The sequence below is a fragment of the Neovison vison genome, chromosome 5, assembly GCF_020171115.1.
Source record: "Neovison vison isolate M4711 chromosome 5, ASM_NN_V1, whole genome shotgun sequence".
Classification (NCBI taxonomy): domain Eukaryota; kingdom Metazoa; phylum Chordata; class Mammalia; order Carnivora; family Mustelidae; genus Neogale; species Neogale vison.
Genome location: NC_058095.1, coordinates 61,945,598 through 61,965,483, shown reverse-complemented (window position 1 = coordinate 61,965,483; position 19,886 = coordinate 61,945,598). Strand labels below are relative to the sequence as shown.

The 19,886-nt window shown below is 45.8% G+C and overlaps 1 protein-coding gene across 1 annotated transcript in view; it reads right to left on the bottom strand.

Annotated features, from left to right (window-relative positions):
* LOC122906777 (protoheme IX farnesyltransferase, mitochondrial) overlaps positions 1 to 19,886 on the bottom strand; it is a 131,494-nt gene that overhangs the window by 33,350 nt on the left and 78,258 nt on the right. The window contains exon 5 of the mRNA XM_044249138.1: positions 6,793 to 6,863. Coding sequence (XP_044105073.1) covers positions 6,793 to 6,863 — 71 coding nt within the window. The remainder of the gene's footprint in view (positions 1 to 6,792; positions 6,864 to 19,886) is intronic.

The window sequence follows — 19,886 nt, the reverse complement described above, 5'->3', positions numbered from 1 at the left end:
GTCCCTTCCTGGCACCTTTACTCCTCACGCTCATCTCGCCTCATATGACCTCCACTTCACTCTACGCCTGTCCCATCCGAACTTGGTTCATTGGTCACTGCCTACAGCTCACCCCACCGTCGCTCACGCTCCCTGCTTACCGGCTGCTAGAGCCTCCTCATTCCCGTGATGCCCTGTGCCAGGTATTTCTAACTCAGAGTCTTCGCTTCTGTATTTCCCTCACTTGGGAGGTCACCTTCTACTTCTCTAACGTGTCCATCCATCCGTCCAACCATCGGTGCCCCCACCCCTCAGTAAGCGTCAGCGATGTGCCCGGCGTGATGGCCGGAATGCAGGCTCCGTGATGCGAGGGAGTCTTGCCTGCTTTGTTCCCTCCGGGATCGCGGCACTAACACTAGTGCCGGGCACAGGGCAGGCGCCCGTCAAGTGGCTTCGCGTCAGTGATCGCGGGCGCTGGAGACGCACAGGCGGAGGACCCGGCCCTTGTCCCGGAAGAACACATGTAACGTAGCAGAGCAGGAGGCAGAGGAAACCGCGAGGCACGTGCTACTACGTGCTGCAGCGGAGGCACGGCCGCAGAGCAGCCCCGGCTCGGTGAGGAAGTGTCTAATCCCCATCGCTGCCGCGTGGGCGGGGCCGCGCCTTCCCGCGGAGGGAGCGCCACGCCCGCCGGGCCCGGAAGCGCAAGGTCCGCACACCTGGTGACACAGGTGACGGGCACAACCCAACACAAAGGGGTGAGTGAGTAGAGGTGAACATCGCAAGGGGGTGACACTGCAAGGGCCGGGAAGGCTCAGACCCCCAAAGGCCTTCTACAACGCAGTAAAGCACTGAAAACAAGTATTTTCTCTTAGATCTATTTAGCAGACTCCCAAAGGTGTTTTGTTTTTTTTTTTTTAAAGATTTTTATTAATTTATTTGACAGAGATCACAAGTAGGCAGAGAGGCAGGCAGAGAGAGAGGGGGAAGCAGGCTCCCCGCTGAGCAGAGAGCCCGATGTGGGACTCGATCCCAGGACCCCAGGATCATGACCTGAGCCGAAGGCAGAGACTTTAACCCACAGAGTCACCCAGGTGCCCACGCCCAAAGGTTTTATGGCAGAAACCGGTGGGATCGTTGAAGGGGAAGGTGCCGAAGACAGCCAGAAAGAGCGGCTGGAGACCAGCTGGGGCGCGGTTCTAAGGCGCGGGGCGACCCGGGATGCTCTGCCCAGCGCGGTGGGGCGAGAGGGCAGACGCCAGGGTGCTACTGGGCACTGGAAAGACAGTCTCGCCCACGGTCGGATGAAGGGGGCGGGACGGAAAGTCTAGAGTGACCTACAGGCGCCTGACTCTGGAATGAGAGCCAGCGTGGGAGAGGCAGTGACGTCCTGAGATACACACTTCCGGAACCTGAGACGCCTCTGGAAGCCCCAAAAGAGATGTTCAAAGGGTCTCCACCCAGAAGAGCAGCAGTCTGGGCCAGAGGTATAGACAGTGCAGAGTGCAGTGTCTGCCAAGAATGAGATCAGGAGGAGGCTAGCGACCACCAAAGAAGGTGCGGCCAGAGGAGGAAGGAACGGAAAGAACTTGGAAAAGAACAGGTTGGGTCAGCTCGTGCCCATCCTCTGGGTCTCGGTTTCAAGACCTCACCCCTCCGCTGAGTCCACCCCGAACCTCCGTGGTCTGGGTCGGGTTCTCCTCTTTGTGTTGCCCCATCCCCCGGCATGTCCCTCCTGCCGCGCTGACCAAGGCACCCCCGGGTCTGGCAAGAGGCTTGGCTGGCAGATGCATTCAGAGATACATTTACGAAGTAAACTGAACGCACGGCAACATTTCGTGTCCTTGACACGCTCCACGGCTACCTCCTTGATGCCGTCCTAAGAGAATGGAGAGCCCGTTATCCACCTCTTAGTAGCCCTGGCAACCGGCACACTCCTCTCCTGGGACGACCTTCTCTTACAAACGTGTCCTGACGGTGGTAAGCAAGAAGGAAGGATTCGGAAATGCCACTGCTGGGTGGGCGTACCAACACTGGCACAGCTGCGGAACCAAGTACACCTGCTACTTTCTGAGTTCTCTCCTTTTCCAAGTGTTTTGCTTCTTTCTCCCCAACCCTAGAAACTAATCTAAGTTTCTTCTTTATGTTATTGCCTGATAAGTATTGGAATATTTCTATTTTATTTTATTTATTTATTCTTTGGGGAATATTTATATTTTAAAGCAAATTTTGGAAAGAGGTGAAATTTCTACAAATGACTCCTTTTTTCTCTTGAGTTTTAAACCTTCTTCCCAACAACGCACATGTATTTGCATGATTTTATGGATCTTACTACCACCTGCACGGTGATGCTGCAAGGTTGGAACGGCAGTCCTACGGGAGGGGGAGGTGGTGGGGAAAGGTTGATCAGTGACTTGCCTACGCTTTGAGTCTGTTAGGTACCATTTTTCACTAGACTCTGACCATATGAAGAACATCTAAAGATGGAAATGCCTTCTATTATATAGATTTTTAAAAAATTGCTCGTTAATGTTCTCCAATCACCAAGTTAAGACTTGGATCACACTGGATCTGACTTTCCAATAGGAAGATTAACTTCTCTTGACATTAACCTTCATTACGTGACTTGTGGATTTGACTCCTGGGGTGAGTTGACCCGCCCTTTCGTGAAAGTTCCGGATGTGTGATGTGAAGTCTGCGCTCTGTTCTCTGCCAGAGAATCAAAAGGGAGCTCTAAGCCCAACTCCCTCCTGACAAGTCATTCAGAACTGTGACATTTTTGTCAGAAATGTCCAGGCCGTGGGGCGCCTGAGTAGCTCAGTGGGTTAGGCCTCTGCCTTCCGCTTAGGTCATGATCCCAGGGTCCTGGAATCGAGCCCTGCATCAGGCTCTCTGCTCATTGAGGAGCCTGCTTCTTCCTCTCTCTTTGCCTGCCTCTCTGCCTACTTGTGATCTCTGTCTGTCAAATAAATAAATAAAATCTTAATAAATAAATAAAAGAAAAAAGAAAAAAAAAAGCTATTTGAAGGGGTATGTGGTATGATGGGTACCTATAAACTGATTTAGAACATACGTTCCAGTTAAGTGGTTTTTTTTCCTCTAGTCGAAAAAAAAAATGCAATTGGAATTTATAGGAAGTATACTTAAAAAATAAGGGAATCCCGTTCTACCAGGTGACACCGAGTTGTTGTTCAGCCTGGACGTTACTGAAAGTGAGAGTGGGATGCCATCAGCAATCCTACTGGGAACCAGCACTGTCCTGGGCAAACCGGGATGAATGGCCACTCCACCTCTAGCCCACTGTACAATTGTGTCCCGCAGCAGAGTACGCTCCCCACACTGCCCGACACAGGGCTGAGACCGGCATCCTCTCTCTTCTCTCTTTCATGGGCTCCATTGAACCCCTGGAGCAGGAGCACCTGAGTGGCTCCGTAGGCTGCGCGTCCGACTCTTGGTTTCGCTCAGGTCATGGTCTCAGGGTCCTGGGATCGAGCCCCGCATCAGACTCCACGCTCAGCAGAGCGTCTGCCTGGGATCTTCTTGCTCCCTTTCCTTCTCCCCCTGCTCTCTTACTCTCTCTCCCTCACATAAAAAAATAAATAAATCTTTCATCCCTGGATCAGAGTGAACCGTCAGAGATGCCCCTTAGGCCAACATGTCTGGCCATGAGCTTCTTCCACACAACCTGCTTCAAGGTCATTCACTCTAAGTGGTTCTCAGCCGGAGCTGATCTTCAGGATCTCCTGCATGGAGATGCCTCAGAAAAGGATTTGCCTCCTCCATGGACGTCACACAGGACACTCTTCTAAGATCATCACCAAGTGTCCTGTCGTATTTTTTAAGAACGGAGAGGCAGACGTTGGGTCTCCCTAGAGTGGTGTTTTCCTCTCAAGGATGAAGAGACTTTCAGAGACAGTTATGTGTAGCTGTTAGGGACTCGGGGCAGGGAGTCCAATGGAGTAGGCCAAATTTCTTTGTATTATTCTGCTACTTCTTTGTATTACTTGGATCCCCTGCATACTGGGAATATTCAACAGCATCTATCTTATGGTGCTACGGGGAATTAAGTATCAATAAGGCACGCAGCGCTTACCTTTATGGTACAGCTGTGATATCACTGGGAATGCAGAATGAAATCCACAGTTCAACCTTATCAACTATGTGAACTGGAGACGCTTTCCTTCTCTTACCACTTATCCCGTATTCTATTTTCTGTAACCCTGACTTTCTTTACACATTTCTCTGCTTTGCTAAAACACAGTCTTACGATAACTTTAAGCCTGGAATAAAGACTAAATTAAACAAGCAAAAATGCACTATCTTCTGGGTCAGCGCCATAAAGCATTCAGTGCCTACCTACCCTGCCATGTTTTTCTGGAAGAAACGAAGAAAAGTTCAGAGAACAGCAGCCACACGTGTGCACAACTGTACTGATTTTCCAGGTTCTCAAAAAAAACAAACAAACAAAAAAACAAAACAAAAAAAACCCCAAAACCAGAACAACTAGTCCAGGCATATGTTTCTTTCTTTACGTCTATTTCTTTAACTCCTTAGAATATAATTTTATTTATGCCAGTAAAAATTTTCAAAATAAACTGCAATTGGGGCACCTGGGTGGCTCAGTGGGTTAAAGCCTCTGCCTTCGGCTCAGGTCATATCTCAGGATCCTGGGATTGAGCCCCGCATCGGGCTGTCTGCTTGATGGGGAACCTGCTTCCCCCTCTCACTCTGCCTGCCTCTCTGCCTATTTGTGATCTCTGTCTGTCAAATAAATAAATAGAATCTTAAAAAAAAAACAAACTGCAATTACTTAAAAGAAAATTAACACAATATATATTTTTTCCTGTATATGCTTGTAGCATTTCTTCAGAATGGAGAGAAGCCAAGCTAGGTACTAAGACAGAAACAGCTGTCATCAGCAAAGACGTCCCAGGACTTCCTTCCCAGACCCGTTAATGATGTCGGGAACCGACACTTCACACGCCCAACTGCAAAGTCTGTGAAGTGGGATAGATTCAGTAAGGCAGGTCAGCCAGAGTCAAATGGGGCAGGGAATACCAAACAGAGAATTTCAAAATAAACTGGCTGGGCTTTACACTTAAATGCCTAAGGGCCATTGTGAATGTCAGAACCAGCAAAGCTGAGAACTGGATGCTAACGGGTGGTCTGGGGGACTTTCTATACTCCCCAACAGCCACCCACTAGATCTGCGTAGTAGTTAGTCATTTACCAGGTTATAATAAACCCTACGTGGCGAGATATAAAGTCCCCAGTTTTAAAACTATGATTCTCAGGGCAAGATTTCCTCTCCCCAGACTGAGAACGGCTCCTTGGACCTGTTTCATAAAACACCTAAGTTGGAGTCCTTTTTTCGGCCCTATCACTTGCCCTTTTAGAGGCTTCTTTAGGTAGCAATTAAGGTTTATTATCGTAGATGAGATTCTGCCTGGTCATCTTGCAAACAAAAGATGACGGTACTGGTTTAACAAGACTAATAATTGTGCGGCAGCCTCTCTTCTGTGAAGGACGGGCATTACCAATGCCAATCCTCAAGGCCATGTGCGCCCCTCCCTGGATGCATGGGTTGACGTGGATTTTGTGGGTGCAGGAAACGACCACACTGGGCAGAGTAAGAGGAGATATGTGGACAGTGGCACGCCTTTATCTGATTGTCATTAGATGCCTGAAGGCCACTTGCTGGGCTTGTCCCACATTCCCCTGGTTCTCAGGGAAAGCTTGATTTCTCTGCAGGAGGACGTAAGCACGTCCCTGTGATCTGACCAGCGGCACAGGCAGCTTCTAGCTTTTGAGATGGGTCCTAGAGCTTGCATTTGCTTTTCTAGAACAACCCAGATAAAAGCACTTCGGACACTTTAAATGCAAACGCAGCAGATGGCTTTACTTATATCTCAAAAAAGGAAACTGAGTTATCAGTGGCTATGAGACTTCTGTTCTTAGTGTTTTCTTTGCTCTTTGTGACATAAATGGTACTTTAAATTCACTGAAGAACTGAAAGGCTCCCAACAGCCAATATTAAAAATCATCTTTACATACTTCTGACTGTACCTACATTTGTTTCCTTTATGGTTTTACTGAATATGTGTTGACTACTTGATCCACAAGTTACCCTGATATATTTAAAGCTCCATGAGGGCACTGCCTGTGGAAACAGGAGAAGATTCGCTGATTTAGAATTGTCAGTAAAACCATTTGTTTCTTTTTATTCTTCTTGGCTTATGATATCCACTGGATTTGAAAAAAAAATTTTTTTAAATGCCAGTTTCAAGGTCTCCAGGAAGTAAAATGTTTAATTATTAACCATTAGTGATATTAAAATATTTATATGCCTTTTAGTTCTACTTAATTGAATTTGGTAGAAAGGAGAGTAATGGGGGTAGTGCTTTCCTCGGCAGATAACAGCATTATCAGTTTGTCTGAAAAGGTAAGGCTTCAGACAGATCTTTCTTCTGAGACCCTATATGGATTTGTCTGAAATCATTTGTGTTAATGGAGTGTTTTCATCCTCAGCCACTACAGGTGAAACAAGTCTGCGTTTCAAAATGGAATTTCATAAAGAAATTCATTGCATGAGTTACTCCCACAACAGAACGGCAAATCTTAGATCCATTTTGAGGGCTCTGTAGTACATTTTGGGGAGATTTGAAAAGTACCATGCACCCAAATCAACGCGCCCTTTGGGGAGGGGTGTTATTTTCAGCTCACAACTCAAGGCAAAAGACTAGGACGCGATTCAGGATGAACGAGCAAAGGAATGTTCTAGAAGGCGCATGAGACTTCTATTCATGATTTTACCTGATCTGTCCACGAACCAGAGGTCTGTTCTTTGTCCTATTCATGTTTGAATCAAACGGCACCTCGAAAAACTGCAAAAAGATTGAACAAAAGAGAGAAGACATTAACTATAACGTGAAACAATTCTCCTCTTCTGCTTCAGTTCTATACTTTTGTCCACAGTAAATGTCATTTTAATTTTGATCATACAGACTTATATTCTTGGTACTTGGAGGAAAATTCTTGGGGAGAGACATATTTAAATTTTTTTTTTTTAAAGATTTTATTTATTTGACAGAGAACACAAGTAGCAGAGAGGCAGGCAGAGAGAGAGAGAGAGAGAGAGAAGCAGGCTCTGCACTGAGCAGAGAGCCCGATGCAGGGCTCGATCCCAGGGTCCTGGGATCATGACCTGGGCCGAAGGCAGAGGCTTTAACCCGCTGAGCCACCCAGGCGCCCCCGACATATTTAAAATTTTTATGCAAAAGGGGGTCACCTGGGTTGCTCAGCCAGTTAAGCATCTGCCTTCAGCTCAAGTCATGATCCCAGGGTCCTGGGACCCAGCCCCACGTTGGGCTCCCTGCTCAGCAGGAAGCCTGCTTCTTCCTCTGCCTCTCATCCCACTCATGCTTGCTCTCAGTCTCAAATAAATAAAATTTTTTTTTTAAAGATTTTATTTATTTATTTGACAGAGAGAAATCACAAGTAGACAGAGAGGCAGGCAGAGAGAGAGAGAGGGAAGCAGGCTCCCTGCTGAGCAGAGAGCCCGGTGTGGGACTCGATCCCAGGACCCCGAGATCATGACCTGAGCCGAAGGCAGCGGCTTAACCCACTGAGACACCCAGGCGTCCCTCAAATAAATAAAATCTTAAAAAAAAATTATAAGCTTTAATTGTCCAGAATATGCCTGGTTTCACTTTGATCCACTCCGAAAGCCAGTTAAGTATACAGCTGCTTCCTTCAGAGGAAACTAATGGTTGTAGGAGTAAAGTTTTCACGCTCTAGACGATTTCAGAACCTTGCACACATCCCCAGGCCTGTGAATCAACCACTGGAAATGGGACACGAAAGTCAAGAACCACATGAAACTGTACGCAGCCAACAAGGCAACACTGTGACTGGCGTCACCACCCCTCTCTGCCCAGGGCAGCTCCCCCTTTACACCTGTGATCCCAGCATCACTAACAGCAAGGCTTCTCGCTCTCAAAGCAGCCCAATCTGGTGATACACTGGTATGGTGACCCTAACAATGAGGTTCTGGCTCTGCTTTCCGGAAATTCATACTACAACACAGGGGTCAGCAAGCTCATGAGCCACATCCAGCCGCCTGCACCTGCTTTGGTATGGCTCACAAGACGATAATTTTGTTTTTTAAATGACTGGAAAAAATATATACAAAGCAGAAGAATATTCTGTGACATGTGCAATGATAGAAGAGTCAGAGTTCAGTGTCCATTAGTAGAGCTGTGTGGGAACTCACCCACACTCGCTGTCTGTCTTGCTTATGGCTGCCCTCATGCCCCAGAGGCTGGGTTGGGTAGTTGCAACAGAGAGAGCATAGCCCACAAGACCTAAAATATTAACTCTCTGGCCATTTACCGAGAAAGGTCTGCCGACCTATAATCTAACGGAAAGACCAGGATACAGATGATTATGATAATGTGCAGAGTACAGTGGAAGAGAGAGCTGTGCTAACACGGGCGCTGAACCAGCCAGGGAGGCAGGCAGGGCAGGGCACACATCCTTCCAGCCCTCTTAAACAGACTTCAAAACTCAGCAGGAGTCAGATGCTTTAAGGGGACTGGAGGGAAGCAAAGAGCAGTCTAGACGCAAGAGGAAACATACAGAAAGAAAGGCACAGGGTGGGTGGCAGCAGAAATTTCATGATATGCTCGAGTAGCTAGAAAGAATTCAGGATAGCCCAGAGGATAAAGGTCCTCCCAGGCTCTGCAGGGAGAGATGACGGTGACGTTTCAGCTTTGCCAATGACAAGTGGCTATGGGACACTGTCTGATAGCCAGTTTCCAGTTTCCTCATCTGTGAAATGAGGGGTAGTAACACGCAACTTGCAAGGTTAATGTGAGGATTATAAGGTACTGATACACAGCGTCGTACTTGGCACAGACCAGGTACTTAATAATGACTCGTTTAACTATTACCATCAGTGTCGTGGGACGGATGCAGAGGACGTGCCAGAGGCAGGGGAAGAGCCAGATTGTGGAGACCTTCACACGCCATGCTAACACGTAGGAGATGCATTTTGGGCATCTAGGTCACTAGGACTGCCCCTTGGAGGAAGGTTTTGGCTGAAACGGCCCAGGTGACAGAGGGTGAGGGCCTAACAAGGCTGTGGCCGTGGAGATGGGAGAGAAATCAACATCCTGCTTCACCCTCTAGCCCAAGGGCCTTTTCAAGTGCACACAGTTTCACAAAGGGGACCTGCCATTTATATTCCTACTAGCAACATCTAAGAGCTCCACTTCCAGACCCTTCTAGAACTCAGTTCTGGGTCATCTCCGGTGGCAAGGAACTACAACTGTCCGAGGGGTTCGCCAAGGACAAAGGGAATATGGAATGGCTGGCAGGGAAAGGTAGTTACAAATACCAGTTGTGGCCCAGTGACTAGGGGCAGAAACAAGGAAGCCAAATACTTTTATTTTAATATGATCGTTATGTATATAAACTAAACTTTTTATTCCCCTCTCCCATTTCCTAGCATTGAATGTATGCTAAACAGTATTTCATCTTGGGTCTCAGAATTTAGGCTGTTCAACATCAAGGGGGACTATGACCCAGGTTGAAGAGGAAGGAACATCACCCAAAGACTCAGAAAGGGGCTGGTGAATTTTGGATTAGTGGATGTTGGGTTGTAAGAGGGATCATTTCATTGGCATAAACTCAATTTGCGATTGCCTTCTTTGCAAGCCAATTTTGACCGAGGTGTGTCTGAGCGCTAGCTGAGCTGATGAGGGACGAACCGTGATGCCTGTTGGGTCTGTGCTGTGCCAACGCAGCTAAACCAGAAGCCAACCTGGCCCACACTCCCGTGCCTGCACAGCTGGACGTTTAGGGGAGCCACAGAGCTGGCCCGGGGCTTGGGAGGTGGAGCTGAAGTCACAGCTGTGCTCAACTCCACAGTGGAGGGTCTGCTGGTCGCCCTGGTGGCCTGGAGGACCACCGTGGCTGCAGCTCCTGCCAGCTCCCTGGGCTGCAGCCAGTCCCCGAGCTCGTCCACCTCTCATTCAGACCGGGCCAAGGCTGTGCGCTGCCGCATGGAGAAATGTACCCGCTCTTCAGAGGTGGGCGTGGAAGCAGCTAGAGACGGACACGTGTTCCGGTTTGTTCAGATGAGTTTCGGCCCAGCTCTGCGGAGCTCAGGTGGCTCCCTACCCTACTTTCCTGACACTCCTGCTTATCTCAGCCTAGCACCAGACAGCTTCCCTCCCAGGACCGCATCAGCTTGATCCCCCATAATACAACCCTTACATCACTCACAGTGATTCTGACAATCTTCTATTTTTATTTTTATTTATTTATTTGACGGACAGAGATCACAAGGAGGCAGAGAGGCAGGCAGAGAGAGAAGGTGGGGGGTGGGGGAGCAGGCTCCCCGCTGAGCAGAGAGCCGGATGCGGGGATCCCAGGACCCTGGGATCATGACCTGAGCTGAAGGCAGAGGCTTTAACCCACTGAGCCACCCAGGCGCCCCTCTTTTTTTTTTTTTTTTTGAATTTTAATTCTCTTACCATCATATTTGCATTTTAATTTTTAAATTTATTTTTTATTAAAATTTTTTTAAAATCATGTTTAGTTTTATCACGTTTAGTTAGGCATAGCTGGTTTTTGATGTAGCGCTCAACGATTCATTACTTGCGTACGACACCCAGTGCTCAGCACGACACGTGCCCTTCTTAGTACCCATCATCTGGTTGTCCTGTCTCCCCACCCCACTTCCTTCTGTAACCCTCAGTTTGTTTCCCAAAGTCCAGAGTCTCTCATGTTCGTCTCCCTCTCTGATTTCTTCCCATTCCGTTTTCCCTCCCTTCCCCCTGTGCTCTGATCAAAATCACAATACGGGCTTCTTCTCTGTTAATGTCAACAGGGTCACTATTTAAAAGAGTTTGACTTTTGAATATGTTCATCTTATCTGGAGTTCTGAGTGACAGGCTTCCTGAGATGCATGCATTTATAATTCCTTTTTTTAAAAAAGATTTTTATTGGGGCGCCTGGGTGGCTCAGTGGGTTGAAGCCTCTGCCTTCGGCTCAGGTCATGATCCCAGGGTCCTGGGATCCCCGCATCGGGCTCTCTGCTCAGTGGGGAGCCTGCTTCTCCCTCTCTCTCTGCCTGCTTCTCTGCCTACTTGTGATCTCTGTCTGTCAAATCAATAGATAAAATCTTTAAAAAAAAAAAAAGATTTTTATTCATTTATTTATTTGTAAAAGACAGAGAAAGAGAGCGAGCACAAGCAGGGGGAGCTGCAGACAGAGGGAGAAGCAGGATCCCTGCTGAGCAAGGACCTGAATGTGGGACTTAATCCCATGACACTGGGATGGATCATGACCTGAGCTGAAAGCAGACTCCAACTGACTGAGCCACCCAGGCATCTGCATTTATAACTCTTTTATTTTATAACCGCATTTATAACTCTTAATGTTAAAGAGAGCTATGCAAATATGCACAAGAAATTTATTCAATGAACCATCGGGGCAAAAGAATACATACGTCTGTAGATTGTATTACATTCATTTTCCAATGATTTATAAGTGTTAAAGAATTCTTTGCCCCTGAAAGTCTATATTCTTTATTGAACTTGTTCAAGTTACATGTAATTAGAATGTTCTGTCTGTTTAAATTCCCTCCCTAACCCCGACATTCAAACACATTCTATAGGTATTTGAGATAATCTTTCCTTCATAACCTATTAATTTAATTTCACAGGAGTAATGAGGACTCCAATTACAAACCATGTTATTCAAACGCTGGTAAGGTGTTATCTAATGGAACACAGAAACTCTTACATAAATAACTATTTTGGCAGTTCTCAAGTCTTAGTTCAGGAACAGCAGAATTGATTTCATCTGGATGAAGAAAGGATACTCGCTTGTCGACGTTTCTGGTAGGTCTGCCATCCACAAATGGGAACTGAGGTCTAGAACAAGCACAAACGTGCAATCCAGTGGGAGCCTCCATGCCAGAACACGGCAGGAGCGTCTGACTTCCACGAGGGCTTGCATTTAGCAGGACGGCAACTGCTGGGTAGAAAGACTGTGGGGACCATGCGAAACAAGACCGGTGGTTCCCTTCAATGAGCGCTCAACAATCCTTCCGAGCCCCAAGGGACCAGAGCTCATTATACCACTTTATTCCATTTTTCATGCATTTTCTACAATGCCTTTCAGTTAGGTTTAGTGCTTTCATTTAGATATTTAAAGCATATTTCCAAAACATAACACATAGGATAGTTAGATGAGAAATTTAGAGGCTGTAGAACATACAGCGGGCTTAATTTACTCATATTTCATTCCTGTGCTTTGTAAGTTTTTCATACTGTTCTTATCATTTCGGTTGGCTCCAACGACTTCTGAACAGTGAAGTGAAACTCTTGCAACTTGTGTTAAAACCAAATACAAATCCAGTATTGCCAATCCTTCCGATATACCATTCTGCTGTTCCCCTTTTCCATATGCCCTATTTGGAATACTGACAGAAGTGATATACACTGTAGTGAACACAGTCTGGACAGCTGCTCAGGCCACACTGCTTCTCTCCGGGGCCAGGCTAACGTCTCATCTGCCTTTGGAAGGCTCGGATCACTGGGTCTCAAATAGCCGTATAACCCAGCATCCACACCTGGACACAGCAGTTGGCTTACTGAGCGGGTATCTGATTCGAACTGGGCCGCTAAGAATCTTTCCTCGGATTTTACAAACCAAAGCCAGGGAAAATATGTCCTCCCTTCCTTTCAGTTGTTTGTGGTCACGGACTAGGATAAAGGGAAGTGGAGAAGAGGCCCAACAGGGACTCCTGGGGTCAAGTTACCTCTTGGCCCTTCGCAGTTTCCCGTCAACCCTGTATGGGACTGAACCTCTGGCCTCCAATGGCCTAATACACAAAGACTGGAAAATGTTTCAAACGTAGAACAATGTATTAGGCAGAAGGGAGTAATACTTTGCTTTTTCCCTTAGCAAACAACTTACTTTCTATTTATGCTCATTTTCAAAACAAGGTTTTCAGTCTCCTTCCTCGTAAAACTCTAGTAGTCTTTTGGAACTCTTTTCTTTTTTCTTTCTTTCTTTCTTTTTTTTTTTTTAAAGATTTCATTTATTTATTTGACAGAGAGAGAGATCACAAGTAGCCAGAGAGGCAGGCAGAGAGAGAGGGGTAAGTAGGCTCCCTGCTGAGCAGAGAGCCTGATGCGGGGCTTGATCCCAGGACCCTGAGATCATGACCTGAGCCGAAGGCAGAGGCTTAACCCGTTGAGCCACCCACGCACCCCTTGGACCTCTTTTCATTTTAAACTTCTTCCTTTGTACTCGGCTGCCCTACCTCACCATCTTCCCTCCAATCATCATATGCTCCCTCTGGCTTCTTCCCCTCCAGAGAGCCTGTATTCTGTTTTACTCCCTCAGGCCCCTGGAGCTGCTAAAGGTAGAAAGTCACCTCAAAGTGGCACAAAGGGAAATGGAACTTTCTCTCTTATAACAGGGCAGTACCTGTTTTTAGGAATGACTAGATTCGGTGTCAAATGTGCCACCATGATTCCGGCTCTTTCCATTTCTCGAATGTACCTGGCACATTCCTGCTTACAGGCCCTTTCCACGAAGCAGCCAAAATGGCACCGGCAGCTTTGGACTCCCAAGCTCCTGGCAACCCAGGCAGAAAGCTGATTTCCTGACAGCTCTAAAAGTCAAGTCCAGAACCATCCTCATGGCTAGGCGCAGAGGAGACTATCCTACGAGCGGGGAGAGGTGTTGATGGAGAGACACCATGATGCTCTACCTCCCTCAAGCAGCAAATGTTATCTTCTCTATAGGAAAGAAAAATTGTGTTACCAGAAGAAAGTAGGAAGATGTCAGGCAGACGGAAGCAGTGAAATTATTTATGACTCACTGTAAAACTAAGTACCCCAAATCACTTCATTTCATACATCATACTTACAAAGTAACTAGCCAATGGCAGCAAAGGAATTCCCAGTTTAAGTGTCTGAAAGGCATTAATCAATATGGGAATAGTAATTTATATTAATCTGTGTCTCATAATCAATTTGGGAATGAATTTAATAATTCTATTTAATACTATAGTAATTGGATCACTGTTTTTGCCTCATACTCATATGCTGAAGAGACAGGACACCATCCCACCAATGGAAAAATATTTATTCGATGCCTATTATGAGTTATTATACCACACTTTCACATTAGTAATTATTATGACTCCAGAGAGATGATGCTCAGATGTAAAATGCACCTATTAATCTTCACAGATAATGCGTACTTAAGATCCTCCTGACTTTCACGAGTGAAAATGACAAAGATACCAAGAGTGGATAGAAATATAACCTGTCTCACGTGATGAATCTCCCTATTCTAACTGTGGTTAGTTAAATCCTGTGCAAAACAAAACAAAACAAAACAAACAAACAAACAAAAAAACGTGTTCTAGAGATGTCTGGAAGTCAGGCTCAGAAAATACTGACTTTGATAACGAGGCACAACTTTTCCTTCCCCTATGCGGAATCACGACAGCAACATGCTTCTCAAGACTCAACAGAGAAACAAACAGGCGAACCTGGCCCGGCAGTTTGTTTCTCCATCCATCTTGTCAAAGCTGTCAACAAGTGTTTAGTCAATCCAATGTGGCTCACAGCTTCCCAGGTCCAAGATAATGTCTCAATCAATTTCAGACCAAGTTAAAAGGGATGCTTGGGAAAAAAAAAAAATAACGCACAGGGAGAGGCCTGTTATCCAGCAGGACTGCATAGGCCATGACTTGGGGCTTACCAATCAGCTAAGAACCCCGGTCAGCCAGTCCTCTGACCAATGTCCTACCACACCTAGAGTAAACAAGGTAAGCAAGCCTCCTTGTTCCCATGGATTCCTCCCCAAGGGGCCTCTGCAGCAACCCGTGTATACGTGCTGCGGTAATGCTCAGAAGTGGCTTTTCCCCCAGGTGGAGACAGGGCAAAGTGCTTCCCGCAGCATTCGACTCCGGCCATCTATCTCTTACGAAGCTGTATTCAAGGCTTCACCCTTAAAGGAGAGTAACAGAAAGGCCTAAAAGGTCACCCGGCACTTAGGAGAGACCCAAAGTACCACATCCTGTAAGTAACAAAACTCAGAAAGTCTCATCAATTTTGACCAGCTTCAAAATCAGTACAGTAGGTCACCCCGTCCCCCGCCCAAGAGATCTCCATTCGTAACACTGCTTTCTGGAAAAAGGTGGAAGGAACATACATCAAAATATTTACAAGATTTGTCTCTGGGTAGAAAGATAGGTGGTGATTTATTACCCTTTACCCCTCTGTATTCTGCAGTTGTCTATAAAGACCATGTGTTTCCTACTTCGGGAAAAAAAGGATGATAAAAAATTCTGTGTAAATGATACAAATACAGTATCTGGAAAGACCCTCTTTAGGTTAATCAAGAATTAACTCATCTAGCATTAAAACCCACATGTACGGAGCCTCAGCCAATGAGAACTCCTCCTCCCCAATCAGCCCCCCAAAGAATCATAGGAGGACAAACCCTTGATCCTGAGCATTTCTCAAGTACACCCCCCCTCCCCTGCGTAGGCTCAGAGCCTCTCCCTGAATTCCGGCACCCCACTTCTTGTCCCCCAGGTTACAACAGCCTCCTAACCACTTCCTGGTGCCAGTAGGGATCCCAGGTACTAATGTTTCACACAGTAGCCAAAGTGATCTTTCTAGACAGGCGGGCAGAGGTGGGCCGGCCTTGCACTCCCTGCTCCGCGGTCTGAGCCATCTGTGCACCCGCTCGGGAGCCGCCAGCTCCTCACTGACCCCCGTCTGCACAGAGGGCACGCCTCAGGCCGCTGCTGCCACCATCCCCGGACTTGCTGTGTTGCCCCACAGTCGGCTTTTCCCCAAGTGGGTTCCGGGGGGGCCGGTGGTGTGCTGGGGGGCCTGCCCTCCCCACCGACCCCCGGTTTCACAGGGCGCTTCTGCACCCTGGCTGGCCTACACAACCTCTCCCACTACCTCGGCATGCGCTCTCTGCAAGGAGGTGTCCCATCTGGCTGCTCTCAGGCATCTCCAGCTCTTCCCTCCATGCACGCCATCTAACAGGACACTGTCATTTCCTGCTCTTACTCCTGCAGACACCCTCAGCCTCCTCTCCCACCCAGGGCTAATCCCTCTGGCCAGGCAGGCAATCTGGGCCTTCCCACCTCTCAGGAAAGCGATCTGTCAACTACCACTTTCTTCTCCGGCACGTTCAGCTTGCAGCTTTTGCTTGGATTACCCCCATCTGTACCTAAACACGTGTGATCTCCGCCCAGCCCCACGTACCCCCTTGATGTCACAACCTGACTTGAGCACAAGGTTAGCATCTGGTCTCTCCTGCCAGTATTCATGAAGTCTGGGGCCCCCATCTGAGCCAGCGTGATCAGTAGCAAGAGGTGTCCGGGGTGAGGTTGAGCAGCCTCCAAAACTTCCAAATAAGCTCCAAGGAATTTCTCTCTAACAGCTGCCGAGGACTATGATCCCATCTTTGCAAAAAACCATTTTTAAAATAGTTTACTCTGAAGGCCAATCGTGAAGAATAGATAAATGCAGTAAAACCCACTACAGGCTATTGATATGAACAGACACTGAGACTGGAAAATTAAACACACACACACACACACTTTTTAGAGCAGGGCTTAAGACATGAGAAAATTTCTTCTCAGCCAGTGCTATATACTCCTTCCTGCTCTACTGTGGACACAAGGCTATCATATTAATAGATCCTTGTGGATCCCTCCAGAACTGTAAAACAAAACAGGCGTGCTTACTGACAACATGAATGGTGATAAAATAATATGACAGGAGTCTGACCTCGGAAACAGCTCCCTCAAATACCACAAAGAGTTTAAATGCCCCTCTTTACCAAAAAAAAAAAAAAAAAAAAAAAAAAAAAAAAAAAAAGTAAAAAGAAACGAGGACATGACCAAACGGCAATAAATAAGTAAAATAATCTTTTCTAGTACTCCGAGGTAGGAGAATGGTAGGATACTCAGAGGAGGAAAGGTTATACCACACGCAATAAAACGGGCAAGTCTACAGAGGGTCAGTTGTGGCTCTAACGTACATCTGGTCATGACGGGCCAGGACAAGGGGCTAGAGAAATCATTAAGCAATCTGAGAACTCCCCAACAAAGAAACTGTAAAATTCTGGACTATAAAGCAAAGGAAACACACTTAATCTCTGAGGAGTTGCAGAATGTATTTCAACTGGGTTATCCTTTTCCTCCTAAGGACACAGCCATACACCAGAACCTGGGCTGATACAATATCTCCACTGTACGCATGTGGGCACTAAGCCAGCTTGCTCCGGCAACCCCTGGCACCTGTTGGTTTAATCATCGCAGAGCAGAGAGAAAGGGAAGGGGGGAGCAAAAGGGAGGCGGCTGGCGGCGGGGGTGGGGGGGTCATGGGGGAAGGAATGGGAAAAAAAAATACACGTCCCATTCATTTTGCCTATCAGAGAATGTATACCTTCGAAAAAACAGTTAACACATTCTTTCTGTAAATTTTCAGTAACATGTTGAAAGCTTAACACGTTTCTTCTAAGATTACAGTTTATTTTTGAACTTTGGAGACTGTGCGCCTGAAAAGGGAAAGGATTTGGTTTGCTAGGAGACACCGACTTTCTTAGCAAATGTTGTCTTAGCAAAGTGACCTGAGACCTCTCCTTTTCATGACCCTCCCCGTTCCTTCCACCTCTGAGATTCTGTGATGGAAGAACATTTAAAATGGATTTCAACTTTAGCAGAATTTTTCCCCTACCCGCTTTCCCCACAATCCTAGAATATTCTCTTACTGATGCCCTACAGTGAATTTGAAATAACTTAGTAAAAATCGTCAGGTTTAAAGCAAGTGTAATACAAAATGTGCCTCTTTGTGAATTTCAGTTTAGAAAAAATCGTATGGTGAATTAAAGCAATGACTATTGATAGATAAATAATGATAGATAAATAAATATGAGAAATAACAATGAGTGCATGAAAGAATAAAGACAGCGCATAAAATACACCGGACATTTTCACAGAGGGCTTGAGGAAGTGTTATACGGTGGTCACTAAGCGACATACTTTGGACAGATTTTACAATGGTTCCTGTTCCTATGTTCCCACTGCTTTCCCTTCAACCTCATTTATGGGAAATGCTTTAATTCTGAGATTGATACATTCAGAATGTACGTCCAAGCGCGGAGCCTGACCATCCACATGGCAGAGGAGGGTCTAGTGTCCCTCTGCTGAAAGCCATGAAGCGGCTGAAAATTCCTCTGGTAGGGCTAGACATTTGTCACACACAATGCACAGGACATTTGGGTAACAGCCCAGAACCCTCAACAGTTTAAGTATGTGGCTTCTTTCCTGAAAAGCCAAACAAAAAAACCATAATATGCCATAAGCGCGGTCACTCTGTTCTGAGAAGTGTTTATGTGCACACACCACGTTCCAAAATGATCTGAAAACAGTGAAGAGGTCAATCCACGTAAAAAATATTTCCAGTCCTCCACCAATCGGGACCAAACTGGTAAAATGTTTACTTTTCTAAGACATGTGGCTAAAAATTCCTACTTATGAGGAGTTGGTAAAAAAGAAAAGGTACAGTAGGGTTCAGAGATTTGCCTTGAGCGTTTCAAGGGCAACATTCTTCAAAAGTTTTAATTTAATGAGTTAAAAATGGCATAAAGAGAACTTAACTATTTCTAACTTTTCTGCCAAATATCAGTTGGATCCCAGAAAGCAGGCAACATTTCAAAATGCCTGTGAATTACAGTAACTGATTTGTGACTATGAGTTTATTAGTAAGATTATACAGCTAGGTAAAGTGGCATTTGGTCATCAAGTCCCAATATTTGAAGAATTACAACAGATGTAACAATGGTGTATGGTGACAGACCGTAACTACAGTTATCGTGGTGAACATGGCTTAATACACAGAACTGTTGAATCACTAGGTTGTACTCTTGAAACTAATAACACCCTATGTCAACTATGCTTCGACATAAAAAAATTAAGCATTTTTAAAAATGAAGAATTACGAGAGATTACATGCCTGTAAAGCTCCTGTCGGCATCAGAGTCTTCTGTCTCAGAGGCAATTCTTAGAATATTAGGAATACACACACACACACTTTTCTATGTTTGCACAACTACTTGTGTAAAGTAGCAATCTAATTTTCTGACAAATACAGCTTAAAGGGAGAGTGTTAATGTCTTAAGGAAATACTTCTGAACAAGGTTTTAGTTTTAACTGACCACATTTCTTTGGAGTTTCTTTTTAAATTCACTAGTGGGAGGGCAGGTTTGCTAAGAGATGCCCGTCCTCCCTTTCTTACTCCTGGTTAAGGGGAGACACAGGAAGGCCTGGCTGGGCCCCACACTAGCAGCGATGATGGTAAAATAACAAAGGATGAAAAGCTGACTCGGGACTGAATTTTAAACAATATCCCAAGTGATGTTTTACAGATAAAACATTTTAAAACTTAATTGAGGGCATTTCTAATGAGAGATGTCACTTTAGAAATGTCAAATGGCCCACAGTTCTCAATTTAATGCAATCTTATATTAAAAAAAAAAAAAAAACCCACAACATCTTCCAGATCATATATTGCTTCTCTTAAGGGAGGCAGAGAAATTCTCAATTCTATGTGCCAGGATAAAACGTTAAGTAACAACAACCATGATCACTCCCATAAAATCTATAGCAAATAAAGGTAAACAGACCCTTATAATTAAATCTGTAATGATACAACACAATGCCAGATAATAAATGTATTTATAAGAAAACAGTCTGCAATGCCAAATTACCTAACCATTACTCTATTTAGCTTAGTCTACACAGATGCCAGCGACTTTCATTCCATATTAAGAATAGACTAAATGAC